A 15,707-nucleotide genomic window follows, 5' to 3' on the forward strand; every position below is an offset into this window, starting at 1 on the left:
AGTTTTTGCCCGACCGAAACACAACAGAGTCAATATTCGATACCCATAACCAATCACGCAGTTTTCGCATTCGATTTCTATACCCATTCCGTGGCTTTCAAGTTGGTGGAGCACAAAATGGCTTTTTCATCTACATATTTTCCGTACACGAAAGTTGAAACTCTCATTCATCGTCCCTTCCTCATCCTTTTCTTTGCCGGGTTATTGTCTTTTGCCGATCTTGGAAAGGTGAACAACCATTGCATCGCTGTCATTGCTGTGACGTGTGCAGTGATGTCTTGTCATGGCCACAAGTTGATCCGCACACTTTTGTCATTGTGTATGTGCTTCAAATTGCATCATAATAAAAGAATAAACCAGCGTTTTCGAGTATGCTTCTTGGCCCTTTTATTCGAATCTTTGTTAAGTCCTGCATAAGGATTTGATTTGGTAGAGGAAGAGACTAGAGAGCTACCAAACATGGCACAGGAGAGCAGCAAGAAGCCGCTGTTGGAGAAACATTACTATGAGAATTGCCCTGGCTGTAAGACTGATCTACTCAAGCAATCAAGAACAGGCTTACCTATTCGAGAGCTTTTTTCAATATGGATTGTTGTGCTTTGCACTGGTATGTTGTCCACAAATATTAAGATATTGTGGTTAGGACGTAGTTTTCAAGTGCTTATGTGTGTTTATTGAAATCGGTGGCGAGAAAATTATTTTATGTTAAAAACCACTAGAATGTAATCGGAAGATTGGAGATTTTGTGCAAATGGTTTATACATTATTCGGAGATTCATCTTAAATTGTGTATATAAGTATATTTGTTCTGTGATCGTAAAAAAGTGCTGATTTTTGTATTGATTCTCTATGTGTATTGGACTGCTTGTATGACTTGCAAATTTACTTTGCCTTATCATGTTATTATTTCCATGCAAACTAACTTTGATATCTACACTATGTCAAAATTTTGCAGCTCTTCCAATATCATCTCTCTTCCCATTTCTTTATTTCATGGTGAGTATAAGCAAATTGAATTTCTGACCTTTTACCAGCCATATTGTTCTGAATGTTAAAGGTCAAGATGTACGCAAAGCCAAGTTTAATATGTACTGGAGTTTGTGCTTCTTTCTTACATTTGGTGCTGAGCATGATTAAAAACTTAGTGTTGGTTAATATTCTGTATACACAGGCTCTTCAAATTTGAAGAGTTGCATTCTCTATTGCTAGTACAAAATCTGTGTTCTGTACTTCCACCACTAAACTAAAAACTAGTTGCAGCAGTTCATGCAGAATAGCTGAGATGCTGAGAAGTGCGGGTTTCAATAGTTAGCGATACAATCATACAACACTCTTTGTGAAACATTGAAGACTGATTTATTAATATATTTTTATTTTATAAGGTGGAACTTTGCTACCGGGTTCAAAAGTGTGAAAGATAAACTCTTAATGCATACCCATTTACACTTATTATCACTTTTACATAATGAACTAATCGGAAATGGATGGGAAACAGCTTCCTAGCTTGATGGACCAGCAGTGGTTATCTAAGCGACATTCCACCCAATAATGGTTACCCATTGTTTCACATTCGTGCTTCTTCCCAAGTGGGGTGATTAGGAATCCCTTATTATATTTCTTTGTTTCATGGTGAGTATCAGCACATTAAATTCTGACTTTTTACCAGCCATATTGTTCTGAAATTTAAAGGTGAAGATGTATGCAAAGCCAAGTTTCATATGTACTAGATTTGTGCTTCTTTCTTACCCTTGGTGCAGAGCATGAGTGTTGGTTAATGTTCTGGATACACGGGCTCTTGAGGCCGAGTATGAAGAGTTGCGCTATGAATCCCTTTTTATACGCCTCTGAATTAATAACCTCTATGGGATTTAGGATTTGCCTTCCACATTTTTTTTCAGTCAGGCTTTTAAAGGGCATCATGCCTACTGTTAACTTGAAGCCCTTCCAACAATACTAGTGTGTCTATCTTAATGTATCTTTCTCTATTTCTCTTTTCAAAGAATTCATGGTAGGATTGTCTTTTGTTTATCCTTTTGTGGAAAGAAGAAGCAAATGTTAGATTGGACATTTGATGAGTGTGCTTGTCCTTGTCTCTTGTCTCCTATCCCTCTTCATTCTTGTTCCATTTTTAGTTCTCTTATATCAATAGGTTATGTCTTGAACGGAGGTCATGAACAGTATAATTTGGGATATTTTCATTTACCTAACCAAATTTAATTTTAGCAGCTTAATTCTTGTCATCTTATCTAAAGAATATTTTCTTTACAAATTTCACTCAATTCTACCTATTTTATTGCTTAGTTAATAACGGCACATCCTTTTATGGGGTTTAATACTGCGTTCTCCCTCTTATTAGTAACCTTACACAATTGAAACAGTAACCTCTTATATAGCAGGTTGCATTGCTTTCTCATGGAATCCCTCTGTCAGTGCTTTGATCAAATGAGAAATTGACTACACCCTTTCTACAGTATTTTCCATGCTTAAAACATCTAGCATAGCTCATAAGCTGGAATTTATGTTGAGCTGTTGGATAAATCTCATGTGCATCCTCAATTGGGAACATAAAACTTTTTGAATCGAAGAGTTGCATCCTTGAAAAAGACCACCAATTAGTTATACAACTTGAATTATGCTGACCACTTTTTGGGATTCTTTTTAGTGTAATGGGTATAGGTCAAACCTCTGTTTTTGTTCTTTATAGTATAATGGGTATAGATTAAACCTCATTCCTGTCACTTGATTCTTTCTGGGTTTGTTATGTTTCTCTTGCGGTACACAGTATCCAAGACCTTAGACCCTCCTTTAAGTAAACCTTTTTGTGACTAGCAAATCTCGGGATTCAATAGATAATATTTTCTGATTAATATTTCAGACAGTGATGTGCTCATCAGTTGTATGTTGTAAAAAAATCATCAAAGGCCGTGGGTGTAATGGTAACTAAAAGGGTACAGAATATAAGCATGATATTATCTTTTTCTTTCCTGTTTACAAAACATAGCTCTAGGTTTCTGCTTCTTTTCTTTTCCTTATTTATTTATGTCGATGTTATAACCTTTTCTTGTGAAATGTATCACATAGTAGTAAGAGTTGGGAAGTGATAAATATATCATTTTTGTTCTTTTTGAATGGAAAGAGAATCTAAAGCACGAAGAAGGAGCAAAGAAGAACTACTAGGAGACTAGGCGAATGGCATCTTAAAAGTTTAAAGTTGTCACAAAGAGAAGGCCAAACTTTTAAAATTCAGCTATAACTTTTGATCAAGATCAACAATTATGGAAATTTGGATTAGTTGGATGATTATTTTTTTGCATTAGTAAGTGGTTGGAGAAAGATATATTTTTCAAGCCTAATTGTTTATTCTTTGGTCTACATTCTTTTCTGAGTACAAAAAATATCAAACCCTGATTTGACTACCCAGTTACAATAAAGAATTTCATTCGATGTACTTGCATAATACCTTTAAATTATGCATTGCATATTCTTTCTCATAAAGTTAACAATTTCTTGTCAATAATTTATACTTACAGATAAGGGATTTCCAAATTGCAAAAAGGGAGGAAGATATAGGTTACTATGCGGGCTATGTGGGTGAGCTTATTTTTTCTACATAATACTTTTTCAAGCAACCTTAAAATTTTTGCTCAAGCAGTGATCCTATGTCCTAACAAATCCCTTCTTATCTTGAAGGATCATCATTTATGTTTGGCAGAGCATTGACATCTCTATTTTGGGGTGTCGTTGCGGACCGCTATGGTCGTAAACCTGTAATAATTATGGGAACTCTCTCAGTGTGAGTTACTACTTCTTACGGATTTTATGTTAATTCTTCTGAAATCAAGTTTGGATGTTATATATAGTTTTTCTTAATTATTTGAATCATTGATTGGTGTCAGGACTATTTTCAACGATCTCTTTGGCCTTAGCCTTAACTTTTGGATTAGCTAATTATCTGAATCATTGTTTGGTGACAGGGTTATTTTCAACACTCTCTTTGGCTTTAGTCTTAACTATTGGATGGCTATTGGTACACGGTTTCTTCTTGGGAGTTGTAATGGTTTACTTGGTCCAATAAAGGTACTGTTTTGTACCAAATGTCATAAACATCATAATCATCATCCTTTGAGGATTTGGCGGAAAATATGCAAAGCATCTAATATTCTTGTTTCTTATGCTTTCTTTTGCTCCACTTGAACTGATATATCAAAGAGAATATTATTTATTCGATGACCAGGCTTATGCAGTTGAGATTTTCCGTGAAGAACATCAAGCTTTAGGAATCTCGACGGTGAGGTTACTTATATCTGAAAGCTCTTTGAATTGTTCTGCAGCATCAGAATTGAGTATTCTGAATTAATTTCAGGTCAGTACATCTTGGGGTATTGGCCTGATCATTGGTCCGGCACTAGGAGGGTTCTTGGCCCAGGTAATCTTTTTTTGGCATCTTAAGCTCGGAATATACAAGGACAACTTCCTCATCGTAGTGTTTGAACATGGCCATAAAAGTTTCTTATATTGTGTCAAATTTTTGGGCCGTTGCTTTGATATGTTAGAACATCCAACAAATTTTATTACAAAAGGCATAATATATTCTTCCATCGACCTTGATGGAACTGCATCCACACTAGTGGAATGCACGATATTCTTATTGGGGGAGGTGTCAAAAAAGTTGTATTGCATATGCATGAATAGTTTGGTATAACAAATTATGTCAAATCTTTAAATTGCTTTATTAATGAAACTTTGAATTTTATTAATTTTTTACTCAAGTACATGGTTTGACATGGTAAAGGGGTGGTAGCTTCAAAATTCTTTGTTCTCGCCTTTATATGTGTGTGTGTGTTGAACTATTTTTTTTTTCAATAGATACAAAATATGAATATACTCGACTAGCCTGCTTTCAGGTCTTCAAGGTCGGACAAAAATGTAATCTCTGTACCTTAGATATCTTTATTTGTATATTGTTTTGTCAATTCTCATAAAGACTTGATATTTGGTTTCTGCTGGCTTATCTGTATTTTGAGGAGTTTTGTTGTTGTTTTCTTACAATCTTAGACACACCATACGAACTATGTCTGTGGGAATTCTATTTTGTTACAAGTGAATGTCGGATATTTCTTGATGGGTTGTTTGCTTGTAAATTTTGCTAGTTTAATGAGTTCTAGGGTTTGCTTTTTGATATGTACTTCAGTATACTACAATACCTCTTGTATTCATATAATGGCATAGATATCTGATATTTAAAATACAGGGGAGTAAATCCTTGGTAAAACTTGAGGTAGAACAACGACCTAGTCTCATATGTAAAATATAAAGAAATTATGGCAGCTACTCGTGTAGGATTAACTGCAGTGGTTGGAGAAACATATATATGTCATCTTTAGCTTCAAGCAGTAATCAAAGGTTAATGATGGGCTTGTTTGCAACTTTCATGCTAAATTATATAATTTTCAAAGTTGAATCTGAAAACTTTTGCAAATGCATTCACATTCAGAGATTTTTCTCTTCAGATAGTTTACAGATATCATGTCTCTCTCTCTCTCTCTTTCCTATCTTTTAACATTTTTTGGATGATTTGGTATCTCAGCCAGCAGATAAATATCCAAGTATATTCTCTAAAGAATCTTTGTTTGGGAGGTAGGTTGGCTTTTACTGGTTAAATTTGGATTGTTTTGTGGCTTGAGTATCATACATTTGTATTTTTTGTTAGCACTAAAATTATGATGGTTTCCAAATCTCAAAATCAATGCAGGTTTCCATACTTATTACCGTGTTTGTGCATCTCACTCTTTGCGTTGGGAGTAACCATTGCTTCCTGTTGGCTGCCGGTATATATTTTACTTACTTTGGGAATGATGCAATTCTTTTTACTCTTTTGAATGACTTTGATTATGTAATCAACATTATCTTTAGTTTGCTGCTAGTTCTTTGTGGGTACTAACTGTCATCAACGGAGTACAACGTCTAACATTTCATTTTAAGCATTATAGCAATGATCTATCTCCCTTGTTTTCACATAATGACAAATTTATCCTTGTAGAGTGCTATTTCTATGAAAAGACATGGCAAAACTACAACACTACATTATCATGGTTTGTCTGTCGAGCCGACTTAACCATGTAAATTGAAATTAGTACATGACTATTGCCAAATAGGGAAAGAAAGTCACATCTATTTTAAATCGGATTTACAAAATTAAACCAGTGATTTTTGGATCAGTACTCTTTAGGTAGAGTTGCAGGGGTGCAACCTATAAGTTACAGGTTCAATTTTGGAAAACAATCTCTCCATATATTATGTGGGGGTAAGGTATGCGTATATCATGCTTGTCCACAACCTCGCCCACTGCCATAGCCTTGTACACATGAGTTGTTTACCTTTTTACAAGTGAACATGCTAGTGGTTAAGTTGTGGAGGTGCAACTTAGAGATCACGGGTCCAAACCCCGGAAACAGCCTCTTTGCATATTATGCGAGGAGAAAATTGCGTACATCTTGCCAGTCCCGATCCTGCCCACTGTGGGAGCTATATGCATGAGAGTTGTTTACCTTTTTTTTTCCCTCAAACTAACGACATTATGCGAATAGATACAGTATTCCTGGAACAGAATATGCCAATGGAACTCAAAGGTTTTTTTTTTTTTCCACGCATTAAATCATTGATATACTGTAATCTAAATACACTTACACACTTGTCTATTGTTCACTTAGATTTTAAGGGATCAAAGGGACCTGTAGTGGCAAAGCTCTGCAGGACTGTATAGTATTTAAATGAGCGGTTTAAAACTTTTTACTTTATGTTGTCCCCCAAAGAATTCAAAAAAATTTCACCACCATCCAAGAGCTAAATAGGCACTACCTCCTGTAGTCCAATACAAGCCTCCCATCTGATTTTATGTTTCTCCTGCCTCTGTTACTGGGTTATCCTATGTTATCCTATTGTGGTTACCTTTTGTTTTTAGAATTTCATTTGATAATTAATCTATCCATGTACCGAGTTCCCTTAGCACACTTTTTTCTTCTAGTTTAGTAAGTTCAAAAGTAACTCTAAGCATCCTGATGGGATGATGGAGTTTTTATTAAAGGAATATATGACATTACCGTAGATGTTGTGTTCTTTCATTATTATTTTGATATGTGTGAGCATGGGAGCATATGTAATGCTTTCTTTGGTTATTTACTGCAATTTTTGGTGCCCAAAATTTTCATTTCAATCATTCCAGGAAACATTGCACATTCACAATGAAAGCAAGATGTCTCAGGACGATTTATGTGCTGATCTGGAAACTTCATCACATTGGAGTAATGAAAATGAGAAAGATGATGAAATTGAAAATAATGAATCAATGTCCAAAGGGAGTCTCATAAGAAATTGGCCGCTGATGTCATCTATCATTGTTTATTGTGTTTTCTCGCTCCATGATATGGCGTACACAGAGGTACATTCTGTATATAATTTTGAATTCTTTTAGTTTATATTTTACTGTATTATTTTATATAGATTAATATGTTTTGAGTAGATTAATTTTGAATCCTTTAATTTACATTTTTCTGTATGCTTTAAATATGTTTTAGTGTACATTTCCTAAAAAACTTTCCGCCGGCATTTTTCTTTGCGATGATCATAATCTTAGTGTCTCCAAAGTCTACTGCTGAGCAATTTCCTTTTTGCAAGTTACTATTACAAAGACGACCAGGTTGGAAAACATACTAAATCAACAATCGAGAGGAGACACTAATGAAATAGATCCCTCTTATGACATTAAGAATTGAATAAGTGAAGATATTTTCACAATTTCTCCCAATTCATGGCGTAGTTGTCCTATGTTACATATAGTATGTGACTTACGCATGTAATTTATTATTCCCTGTGTATATGCTAATACATGAACCTAAGTGTGTGATTCAATATTTTTCACTAAATGAATTTATTTATTACTCCTATAATTATTATGTAGTTGGAGAAAAAATGGAACTTGTGAAATCATGGTCTGTGCTTTATATCAAATTTTATCAATAATCTGCAAAATCAAAATATCAAATTTGTAGTTTGAGCTATAAGAATAATACATGAGTGGTGCACTCTTTTCCCAGATCTGTTGTCCTGGTCAAGCAACAACCTCAAGGGAAAGTTGGATTTATTGAGTCTTTTGCGTAAATGTGACAACTATATATTTCGTTTGATCATAAAGCCCTCAACTAAATTTCCTTTGCTTTGACTAAGTTAATTTGAATTGCTATGACATACAGAGGCAACTTGATTTTATTTTTGACATTTATGATTGTTCTATTTTCTACTAATCTAATTGGCAATTTATAACGCAATCAAATTTATTTTATTTGTTCAGATATTTTCTTTATGGGCCGAGAGTCCTAAGAAGTTTGGGGGTTTGAGCTATTCGACTGAAAATGTCGGACAAGTCCTTGCAATATCAGGTACAAAGTAGATTCTTACATTGTTATGTATATACCTAATGATTTTAACCATGCTATGCATTTTAAAATTGTCTTGTTTATATCTATCAATGCTCTTTCTAAAGCTTCTGAACCGCATTCTTTGATAAATGAGTTCTTTATAAGCATATGGCAACTGACTGCAGGGAATTCTCTTTCTTATTCTTTCTTTAGTTCAGATCTATAGAACAAATAAACGATATAGACTTTGTTAGATTAAATATGCAGATAAAGATTTGCCATTCATAGCAGCTTTAGCTTTAGGAAAAGTTGTTGGTTTACAACATGGTATCAATGCTTTAGGCAAATATACCATTGTCACACAGCCAATTGAGTTATAAAAAACTGATTATTATTATATTGAGAGGCTTGAGATGGCTTTCCAGAATTTACAACAAGTCCTTTAGGAGGATTGTCTGGTTGCTTCATGACGGTAGATAACATTGATAAAGCTACTGTCTACTGAGGGTGGAAACCACCATCTTGCCCACTCAACCTTACTATTTTGACTACCTCCCGTGGAATGTAAACAGCTAAATCTAAGCCAAGCTCTACCATGTTCAAGCTTTTCAATAAGAAACTTGTTTAGCGCAAGCTGTTATTGAGATTTGGAAATCCTATTCAAGATCTTTTGTTGAGAATTAATTGAGATCTAGCTCGTTTGTGGGCGCAAGTTTCTTATCAAGCCTCGAACGCTTAATAAACTCATTTTTATCACCCGTTGTAAAACACTCGCTCTCTATTTCAACATTCTGAGGATTGATGCAGTTGATGATAGAGGATGCTCTTATGTGACCAGATGATGCTCTGTGTATTGGTTTTATAATTGATCTTTCATTAAAATATTGGTTCTATCTTCCTTTTCTTTTACTTTTTTCGAATTTTAAAGAAGAAGGGCACCTTAAGAATTAATAAATATTAGTTGGTTTAGTGCGGCTTCACTTCTCCCACCAGCAAAGGAATATGCTTATATTTGGAAATCCTGGGCAGCTGGGCTCTACTAATAACTGGGGAAACTTTTTTTCCGGCACTGAATGCTTGTTAAGATTGTAAAAATTGTCTGATCTAAATAAGATGAATCCATACATTATGTTCTTATCCATATCTGCAGTCTGCATTTTTAGTATAGACAGGTTATGCTTATAGTTTAAATAAAACTTTTATTAGGCTTATCCTTTCTCCTAAATTGATTACTTGTTTTTTCTTTATTTTTTTATTCTCTAGCGATGAGCATTTTTTCATTTTCTTTGCTTAAACAATGTCAATTATTGTTCAAATGAATAAACCTATTAACATAATTCATTCCATGAAGAATTTCTTAACTCGGCTTTCTTATAGGATTGAGGCGATGTTGCGTGTTATAGTATTAAAGTCAATTGACATAATCATCTCCTTTTCGTTTCCTCAACTCATTCAAGAAAATTCAATTTGATTTTTACCAAAGTATAGTATGAGTTGTTGTGATAATTTTTTCTGAGAGTGAATCTTTTGCGATTATTCACATCACTCGCGAAATATGCTAGCACTGAACAATCATTCAACTATTAGGTTTCAGCCTTCTTGTCTTTCAATTTTCGCTATATCCATACGTGGAGAGGATTCTGGGCCCATTAGTGGTATCTCGCATAGCAGGGGTAAAATTCAACTCTTGATACTTCAATGGTCTTTCTATTCCACATATATGTATATATACATATTGTTCTGTTTGATTACTCACTTCTCTTTATGCAGATTTTATCCATCCCATTGCTGACAAGTTACCCGCTCTTAGCCATGTTGTCGGGGTTCAGCCTTGCCCTGCTGTTAAATTGTGTATCAGCGATTAAGAATGTTTTGTCAGTAAGTTCATATCACTTTAAAGTTGTTTTTAAATTATGGAACTGTGCGCAGGAATGTTCTACTCGTAAGTAATTATCAGTCCTGTGCTTTTTTTTAAAAAAAAAAAAAAAAAACTGGTTCTGACATGTAATTGCATGGTTTGTAAGTTGAATGCTAAATATTATGGTTCTCTTGTATCTGATATCTAATAACCTAGTATAGACATTCGCGATTATCCAGAAGAAAACCGTGATGAAATCAATTTTTATGGCATGACAATTTTTTTTCGTGTTTGTGCTTAGAAAGAAGCTATTCCTTAATGTTCCGATTTATCTTTTGTATGTTGCATCACTTTTTATACTTATGCATTAACACTATACAAAAATTGCAGATTATGGACCATGATGCATTGGTTTTAGTAAATCTTGTGGGGATGTACATTTATAGGTAGTCGATTACAATTAATATTATCCCCAAATCTTAGTAGATTAAATTTCTCTATTTGTTTTTTGGTTCTCATTGTCTTGTGTCTTTCTTTCTTTCTTTTTTTGTCTTGCTTTTGACTTGCTACTGAGGTTCAGATGATGAGAAGCAACACAGATTCCTATTGTCACTTTCTTAACTGTTTTTCAACTTGCAGTTCTTGTTTTGGGATTAGGATTTTGTTGGGTAGGACTTGTTCACTTTCATTATTCCTTGTGGCTAGTGGGAAACGAGCCATTGGCTATTGATGTTGTTGCATGATAATAAAGTGACAACCTTAGAAACTGTTTTCCATATGTTCTACTGTATGACTATTTCAACACTTATTTTCTTTTGTATCTACGAGTGTCGAAAAATCTGCCACTAACATAAAATTCATACATCAAGCAGTACTTCTGGGATTTATGTTCTTTAGAAAGAAGTATAAGTTAGTTTATATTTTAACTGTTGTAATTCATTCACACGCCATATTTTGTAAACCATAGTCTTCATAGCATATTTTCTGGATTATAATTTCTCCTGATTAATGTATTTTTCCTTAATTAGGTGTCTATAATAACTGGAATGTTCATTCTGCAAAACAACGCGGTGGTAAATTTCTTTTCCTGGACCACTTTGTATGATTTCCCTTTTTACTTCTTTCCGTCCGTTTTTTTCCCTCTCCGTAGATCATGAACTCATCATTCTTCAATTAAGTAATTCTTAACTAATTTAATTGAACATGGAATAACAGGAGCAACACCAAAGAGGAGCTGCCAATGGCATTGCTATGACTGCAATGTCTTTGTTCAAAGCAGCTGGTCCTGCCGGCGGAGGCGCCATGTAAGTATTTTCTTGATCTCCATATTTTTTTTCTTCATTTAAGATGGTTTGAATTGAAGATATCACAGTAGGCATTAATCAAATGAGTGCTAGGGTTATGATGAATTGAAACTCCAAAGTACAATTACACTGATATGAAGAGTAGCCAATTCTACTGTTGTACTTGTACCTCTCTTTCTTTTTGGTTATAAACATCAATAAGTAAACATTTCCACTTTCCACTTTCTATATTTTCTTTGGAAACTACCCCTTATACATCTTCTCTATTTTAATCTTAATACTTAAATGCTTTCAAGTACTACTGTGGCAATAATGGCATTAAATTTCCACATACGTTGCTAATGGGTGGAGGATTTCTAACTGTGTTCACCTACAACCGAGGCTTTTGTACCTTGCCCTTTGAGGTGATGATATGTCAATGGAGTGAACCCAAAAATGGGAGTGGCAAATTAACATGCTACATTTGTAGGAATTTTGCAATTGTATAGCAGCGAGTATGAGTGTCTCAAAGATTTAGGTATTGTCCTTGTGAAAGAAGTTTTATTGATTTTTGTTGAACATTCATGGATCTACTACTAATTTTCAATGAAAAAGGGCCAGGCTGTGCGGGCTCCTAGGCTCGATGAAAATATTGGGGATCACTTTTGATATGGGTCATTGAGAATGATATTGTTCTTGTTTGAGTTTATTGATGGTGGAAGCTAATGCGCTCTTGCATGGCCTATCAATTTATATTGCTCTGCCAACACTTGCCAAATGATTTTTTTAATGCTCATAATGATGCGAACGAAAGATAGATTGGCTCCTTATACTACTGGCCTAGAGTTTCGAAGCATATGTAATGATGCTGTGGTTAGCAGTATCACTATTATAAACCACATGAAATGAAAACAAAGAAAGATTTTACATATGGACACAATTTTTGTAACAGCTTACCCTATTTTATGCTTTGATTCTTATTGAAGTTCTATATTCTGGCATTATGACTGGGCTTTGCAGATTTTCTTGGGCACAAAAGCGTCAAGATGCTGCCTTTCTTCCAGGTAGGATCTTCACCTACATTTGTTATTCTAGGTGTACATTGGCTCGACTATAAATGTAGAAATATATTCCAATGTTTGGTTTTTCTGGATATGTCTGTATCATTCAATCAGTCTGTAGTATGGATTTATAGTACTAAGGTAAAGGGAAAAGAGCCTCGTTTTAAAATGTTAGATTACTATACAATAGCAAAAAACGCTATAAATTCCTTTTATGATTGACTCATGTTGTTGATCTTGTGTTGGGGGCAACACTGTTATGTTAGGACGATATTTATCTGTGAGACCTGAAATTAAATCCCTTTGGAATAAGAGAGTAGGGTTTGTTAGATGGGGCCCAAGCTGTAAAGTCTCTGGCTGGTAGACTTCTGTATGGAAAAACTATATGGTATAAAACGTAGTTTGAATCTCAGAAAACCAGTTGGACAAATATTTATTGTTTCTTTGCAGCATGCAAGCTAGGAAACTTAATCATGTGGATGCTACAAATGTATTGAGAACCAATTTACGCCCAGTGCCATTTTGCACTCTCTTGTTTTTTTGAGTACTTAAGATGGGTTTTAAGGGATGAAGTCTTCTTATGTAGGCTTTGAGGCTTTCCAACTGTCTTTATTTTCATTAGATCTTGAACTAGGGCATATCGAAAGGATACTAAGCTACAAGCTCAAGAATCACACTAATTTTCTTTAAACAATGCCTACCAGTTGGAGGTGTAAAATGCCATATTAACACATCAAAGAGAAAATGTTTCATAAGGCACTGAAAATTTCAGAAAATGGACTAAGATTCAGAAAGCATTCTTGTTTTCCTCTTCTTTTTTTCAAATTTGAAGCTGTTTTCGTGTTGTCATCATAGTTTCAAGAGTTCACAGCCCTAAACAGTTAACTTGTATTATTTCCCAAAACAGTTGAAGTTCTTTAGCTCTTCTGATTTTAGCCAATAATAAAAAAAAATGCTATGATTTATCTGTGATTTCAAATATGAAAATTGCCTTCAAAAGACTAGCCCTCAAATAGTGAACTTTACTCTTATATTATAGTTGAGAATATACTTGGTGAGATGAAACTTGAAAGCATCATATTGCATGGAGATGAATATGTGGTGATATGAAATTGAATAATTCATGGGTATTATGTATGCCTTCTCTTTATTTATCTATGTGTGTACTTGTGTTTTTTGACTTGATTGTTCTCTTTATTTATCTATGTGTGTACTTACGTTTTTTTTAACTTGATTGTCATGATTGTTGTGAATATACTTGGTTAAGCGTTTGGATCGAGAAGTACCGAAATAAATTAGTAATCAATGCCTCACAAGTTCTACCATAGAGGAATTTTTTGGCAGATCAGCACATTTATTCACAGATTGTTCATATATATGCACTTCCTTTTATAAGGGTAATACGATTGAAAGTATTCATATGACAATTCTAGTTGATTCTATTTAGGGTTTGAGAGTGGAAAACCAGCAGCCTCCTTTTTGAATTAGCTGCTTTTTATCATTGTGAGTTTGTGATATGTTCTTTAACTCAAATGATTAAAAAATGTGTGTACTGAGTGTTATCTTGGAGTTTAAGAACCTCTGATGCATGATCTTAGGTTCACATGTTGAATCTTGGTATATGCTGGACAACCACTTACGTTCTTCTTGTGGTTATTTATGGTCAAAAGTTCATTACTGAAATCCAGTGTGACGTACATAGGCCCAGAAACTCTGGTTTTCACCCTTTTTTATTTTATTTGAAAGTGAACTCGCCTTTTTCCTTATATTTAACTTCCTCAGTTCTGGTTTCAATAATGTATGTGCAATCACCAAATTTTATCTTCCATCATCGTTATTAGTTCAGCCTTTACTTGTATACTTTTTATTACGTATTGTTTCTAAGTTTGTTTCTGCCAAACCTATTCGTATATTTGCAACGCGCAGAAAGGAATTATTAGGACAATTGTGGAGCCTCCACAATACTCTTTTGTTGTGATTGCTTAACATAACGGAGATTGAAGACAAATAAGAATAATAACACTAAAAGGGCAGCTGGATAGTGTTTTTGGATGAAGAAGACATTTTGTGAGATGCAGAAACTTAGCAGCTACTGTTTTTGTAAATGCAGGTGACCATATGGTTTTCTTCATCCTGAACGTGGTCGAAGCCATTGGAGTGTTGGTGACTTTCAAACCATTTTTAAGGCAACGGCACAAGTAGAGAAGATGGATTGAATTGTTGTATTGCAAAAGCCGAGACATGTAATGTAACCTCGTCATTCTTTCCTGAGCAGAGCCTACATATAGCATTATGCATAAGAGGAGTTGAGTTAATTTGCTCTGTATTCAGGTCCATTGTTAGTGATCATCATATTATTCAATAAGAGAATTTCCGGGATAGCTTTTGTTGCTCCATTGAATTGGCAAATTAGAATATAGCTTATTTTCTTTTCTTTTCTTTTCTTTGTCGCGAGAATTTTTAGTTATTGGTCTTTTGATTTTACACTGAATAAACTCTTTTAGCGTTTTTAAAAAATATATTTTAGTTGAAATTGTTAATCAGTGGAATCTTGAAAAAGTAGAATTGAAAAATCAGAATTGGACCAAATAAGTAGATGGTGGTCATGACTCATTCTTAGTCAGCTGGACTTGTAATTCTGAGTCTCTTATAATTTTCTATTTCTTTTTCGTTGTAATTAATTTTATTTTTATTTGTTTGCTTAGTTTTTTTTATTAGCATATGTTGATTATAATGTGTGTTAATTTAGCTTGTGTAAGATTTGAATACTTAAGCTGCACAAAATTCTAAAGAGTGGCTACCGTTTGTTTATTCTGTTAGGAGCCAAAAAGACAAAGGAAAAGTAGTGATTTGAAGAAAATTTTTATTTCCTTGGGTTATTTGGAGGCGAAGTGTTATAGAATCACTTTAGATAGTGGAGCCTTAAAAGTGTTTTTGGTTCACTAGTATTAATTAGAGGCAGTATGAGAAACAATTTGTATCCTCTAATCAAATGAGGAAGCAGGAATCGCGATAGCAGGTCTGTCACTCGAGCGAGTTATGGAGCCACTTGAGTGACCCATGCAATGTGTCATCGCCTAGAGACCAATGA

General features: G+C 34.3%; 1 protein-coding gene across 2 annotated transcripts; it reads left to right on the forward strand.

Annotated features, from left to right (window-relative positions):
- Positions 1-215: 215 nt before the first annotated feature.
- LOC120004891 (protein ZINC INDUCED FACILITATOR-LIKE 1-like) lies at positions 216-15,052 on the forward strand. 2 transcript variants are annotated; one of them, XM_038854230.1, is made up of 17 exons: positions 230-607; positions 956-996; positions 3,531-3,591; positions 3,691-3,793; positions 3,975-4,077; positions 4,235-4,288; positions 4,364-4,426; positions 5,588-5,637; positions 5,753-5,828; positions 7,223-7,438; positions 8,348-8,435; positions 10,002-10,087; positions 10,185-10,292; positions 11,301-11,345; positions 11,488-11,576; positions 12,576-12,619; positions 14,727-15,052. In XM_038854230.1, exons 1-17 carry the CDS (start codon positions 460-462, stop codon positions 14,816-14,818), a joined length of 1,467 nt encoding a protein of 488 aa, XP_038710158.1. In that variant the 5' UTR covers positions 230-459; the 3' UTR covers positions 14,819-15,052. The 2 variants fall into 2 exon arrangements, with proteins under 2 accessions (XP_038710159.1, XP_038710158.1); XM_038854231.1 differs by lacking the exons at positions 12,576-12,619; positions 14,727-15,052 and adding an exon at positions 10,663-10,718 and having other exon boundaries at positions 216-607; positions 11,488-11,582.
- The last annotated feature ends 655 nt before the right edge of the window (positions 15,053-15,707 follow it).

This window comes from Tripterygium wilfordii, chromosome 9 (genome assembly GCF_013401445.1).
Source record: "Tripterygium wilfordii isolate XIE 37 chromosome 9, ASM1340144v1, whole genome shotgun sequence".
Taxonomy (NCBI): domain Eukaryota; kingdom Viridiplantae; phylum Streptophyta; class Magnoliopsida; order Celastrales; family Celastraceae; genus Tripterygium; species Tripterygium wilfordii.

Coding starts and splice junctions, on each gene's coding strand:
- LOC120004891 (XM_038854230.1), top strand. CDS start 460: ATGGCACAGGAGAGCAGCAAGAAGCCGCTGTTGGAGAAACATTACTAT. Junction 5,829..7,222: donor TTGCTTCCTGTTGGCTGCCG/GTATATATTTTA, acceptor CAATCATTCCAG/GAAACATTGCACATTCACAA. Junction 11,577..12,575: donor CCTGCCGGCGGAGGCGCCAT/GTAAGTATTTTC, acceptor TGGGCTTTGCAG/ATTTTCTTGGGCACAAAAGC.